This window comes from Vidua macroura, chromosome 1, assembly GCF_024509145.1.
Source record: "Vidua macroura isolate BioBank_ID:100142 chromosome 1, ASM2450914v1, whole genome shotgun sequence".
NCBI classification, from domain to species: Eukaryota; Metazoa; Chordata; class Aves; order Passeriformes; family Viduidae; genus Vidua; species Vidua macroura.
In genome coordinates, this window is record NC_071571.1 from 114,587,917 (window position 1) to 114,591,864 (window position 3,948).

The following is a 3,948-nucleotide window of genomic DNA, read 5'->3' on the forward strand; positions in this document are numbered from 1 at the left end:
CCAGGAGAGAGGAAAAATGCAGATTCCTCCTAGTCAGATTTCTATTAGAATCGTATTTTTAACCCTGCACAGTCAAAAAATGCCAAGACATTCACTCCATGGAATAAAGTTATTGCTAAAGTTAGGGGATCTTTTTCTGGGCACAAAGTTCCCTCTTGAACCAATGATAAACTGAAAGGAAGGGAGTGAGTACAAACTACATGGCAAAAGCATTGTGGTAATATTTTTGTACACGTTTAGGTGATGTCACCCCCAGAACTTGCATGTAAACAAGTGCCTACAAAGCATCAGTGTGGAAGAACTCCCCAAGAACCTTCTAGAAACTCAGAAGTGGAGCACCTCTGTCATACTACTGCTACAGTATGGGGAATCATTGACTTTCCAAAGCTACATTCACTTTAAGACAACTGTGCTTAAGACTAGGTCACAAAACCTGACCCAAATGCTAGCTTCTAATAAACTCCATAGCAAAGGTGACGTTTTCATTACTTGGATTCTGAAACTATAGGCAAAAAAAAGGGAAGCCGAACTCCATGGTGAGCCTGCAGCAGACTATTTATGTCATTCTCATGGGAGTACACAAGTGTGTGAGCACCTTTTCATCTCAGATATTTCTGTAAAGGAAATCAAGAATCGGAGAGCATCATACTCTGTATGGTGAAGTATCCTTTGCTATGTAATGTAGATAGTAATATGAAATAATGTAAGACAGAGTGCTACAAAAAATCATAGCCATAATGAAGCAAAGGTACTTTGCTTGTCCTTTTTCATGTATTTACCTAATAATTTATTTGCATGGATTTTGAGGTTTGTGGTATCCTGCTGATCTAGGTAATTATGCATCATAATATGAGAATCAGAGCTAGGCTGTGTTTATCTCTCTCCATGGTACTAGCTTACAGAAAATAAACAGTAATGCCAGTTTGCCAAAAGATGAATTTACTATGCCATTAGTAATTTATTAGTAATTACTGATAATGTATGTGGTCAGTCGTGCTTGTAGAGTTTAAAAAAAAATTGTTTACACTTCTGATTTTAGATGCAGAATTTTTGTCAAATGTATTACAAGCCCATAGAATTCTCCCATTGAAAAGGCAACAAAAAATGAAACTGAAGTTGGATAGATTTTATACCATGTATTTTTTGAAAAAAAAACCCAAAAAAAAACAATAATCAGGAGCTCTGAAGATTGCCTTCCCATGTTTATATTCCAGTTTATTGCTAGCACAGTGTGAAGGAGTCAAAGTGTCAGGCAGAACCATAGGGACTACTGTGCATCCATCCTGCTTCTGAATCCCACATCCCATGAAAAATGCGTTTTCCTGGCAAGATTCCAGAATCATAAATTAGTTTGGGCCGGAAGGGAACTTAAAGGCCATCAAGTCCAACCCCCCCGCAATAAGCAGGGGCACCTTCCACTCGATCATGTTGCTCGGAGCCTGATACACAGCATCATGCTGCCCACGCCCCGCGCCGGGACAGTCCCGGGGCCAGGCAAGCGCTGAGCACTGAGCGCTCAGACCCAGCACGAGCAGCAGATGCCACCCACAGCTGGGATCTCTCTCCCTTTTGCTGCGCTGCCGGACCGCGGGAAGAGACGTGGCTCCAGGTAATCGCGCAAATCTCTTTGCAATGCTCCAGCTTCCGACTTTTAATCCGTCCTCTCTGCTGTTCGCATTACCTGTTTCTTGCTGCCCAGATCGAGACGGGCACGGCTGTAACTCTCAGGATAGAGCCAAGGATCGGTGCCGGCACATGCCTCCTACAGGGAGCCAGCAGCGCGTCCCGCTGCTCCGAGAGCCACACCGGGGCCGGGCTGGAAGAGGTCAGCGCATCCTTGCTCCCCCTTCACAGCGCTCTGCCCAGTCGGGAAGGGGGTGCGTTTTGCTTTTCCGAGGGCACCGACTCCCCCCGAGAGCAGGACCCTCGCAGTCCGAGCACTCGCGACCCAGAGGCGCCGCCGAGTGCCGGCGAGGAAGGCGACCGGGCAGCACCTCTGGGCTCCCAGGCGAGCGCTGTCAGCCTGGGATGGCTGGTCACTTCGGGGGAGCCCGAGGCTGAGCGCTGTGCCCGCGCGGCGCTCCCACCATGTGGGAGGAGGGAAGGGGCAGCCGCTGGGACACTTGGCTACTGGCTAAGCCCTTGGTAATCTTCCTTTCCTCCCATCAGGGTGCCAGTGGGAAGCATATGTGAGATTTTGGCAGTTGGACATGCCAGAGGAGATAGCCTTGTGAAGAGCAGAGGTCTCACCTATTTTTCCCCACTTCCAGGCCATCCTCACCACCACTGAGCTTAGCCACCCTCTCCTGTAGCCATGGAGAACTCCTCCCTTCCTGAAATCAATTCCTCATGTGCAGACTGCTCTGGAAAAGGACATGGGAGTCTGAATATGTCCACTACTCCAGTAAGCCTCGGGTACTACATCACAGTGCCTGTCATCTACTCAGTCATCTGTGCTGTGGGACTGACAGGCAGCACTGCTGTCATCTATGTAATCCTCAAAGCACCAAAGATGAAAACAGTAACCAACATCTTCATCCTCAACCTGGCCATTGCTGATGAGCTCTTTACCTTGGTGCTGCCCATCAACATTGCTGACTACCTGCTCCTGCAGTGGCCCTTTGGAGAGCTCATGTGCAAGCTCATCATCTCCACAGACCAATACAACATTTTCTCCAGCATCTATTTCCTCACTGTCATGAGCATTGACTGCTACCTCATTGTGGCAGCCACCACCAAGTCCAGGAAGGTGTCCTACCGCACCTACTGAGCAGCCAAGATTGTGAGCCTCTGTGTCTGGTCCTTTGTCACTGTCATCATCCTGCCCTTCGCCGTCTTTGCTAAGATACACAAGGAGCAGGGGCGCTCCCACTGCGTCTTCGTGTTCCCCCACCCCAAGAGCATGTGGTGGAAAGGCAGTCAGATCTACACCCTTATTTTAGGTTTTGTCATCCCAGTGTCCACCATCTGCACCCTGTACACGACCATGCTGTGTAGACTGAGACGTGTGCAGCTCTACTGCAATGCAAAAGCTCTGGACAAAGCAAAAAAAAAAAAAAAAGTGACGCTGATGGTGGTTGCTATCCTGGGTGTGTGCCTGTTCTGCTGGACGCCCTTCCACCTTAGCACAGTGGTGGCCCTCATCATGGACATCCCACAAACTCCACTCGTCATTGGAATTTCCTATTTCATCACCAGCCTAAGCTATGCCAACAGCTGCTTCAGCCCTCTCCTGTATGCCTTTCTGGATGAAAGCTTCCTGAGGAGCTTTCTCAGACTGATAGATTGCAGAACCACCTCATAAAGCCAACCCAGCACTCTGTTCTGTCCTGTGTCACAGTCACCAGCTTTGCCTGGGTGATTCCAGCCCAGAGAGTGCTTTCTCTCCAGTCTCCTTGTGATGGCTCACAGGGCTTCAGGTTGTCTTACTACCCAAGACATGAATTGGGGCCAGGTGGATCTCACCTATCCTGCACTCATTTCCTTGGTACTGCTTTCCTTGCCCCATTTTTTCTTTTGTTAGTTTATTTGTTGTTGTTATTGTTGTTGTTTTTTTTTTTTTAATTCCTTCTCTCTAATGGTCTTCATGACTTGGGTTTGGAGCTCACAGAGCTGCCACAGGTCTCTTTTCCCTTTTTAAAGGCATTGCTTTGTGAACTCAAGCCACACAACTGTCTGAATCATCAGTGATTTGTAAAGCTCAATAAAAGTGTGTTACCAAGTGTCTTGCCTCTTTCCTACCTAAAGGAGCTGCTTACCGAAGTTCTGTGAACTTAGTAACAACTCCAAAGGAGTTAAGGAATAAACAAAGATATTGAGCTCATGTCATTTTACAGGAGAGTAAGATAAGGTAGTCAAACTCCATGATAACATGCAAGAGAGTCTGAACATAAAGAAAAAAAGAACAAGCCCTCCCTAGTGAATAAAAAATACAGATATGAGTTTGGA

At 47.2% G+C, this 3,948-nt stretch overlaps 1 protein-coding gene across 1 annotated transcript; it reads left to right on the top strand.

Annotated features, from left to right (window-relative positions):
- Positions 1 to 2,314: 2,314 nt before the first annotated feature.
- NPBWR1 (neuropeptides B and W receptor 1) lies at positions 2,315 to 3,304 on the top strand. The gene is given in 1 exon segment (XM_053988960.1): positions 2,315 to 3,304. A coding segment is annotated over 1 exon segment (990 nt).
- Positions 3,305 to 3,948: the final 644 nt, after the last annotated feature.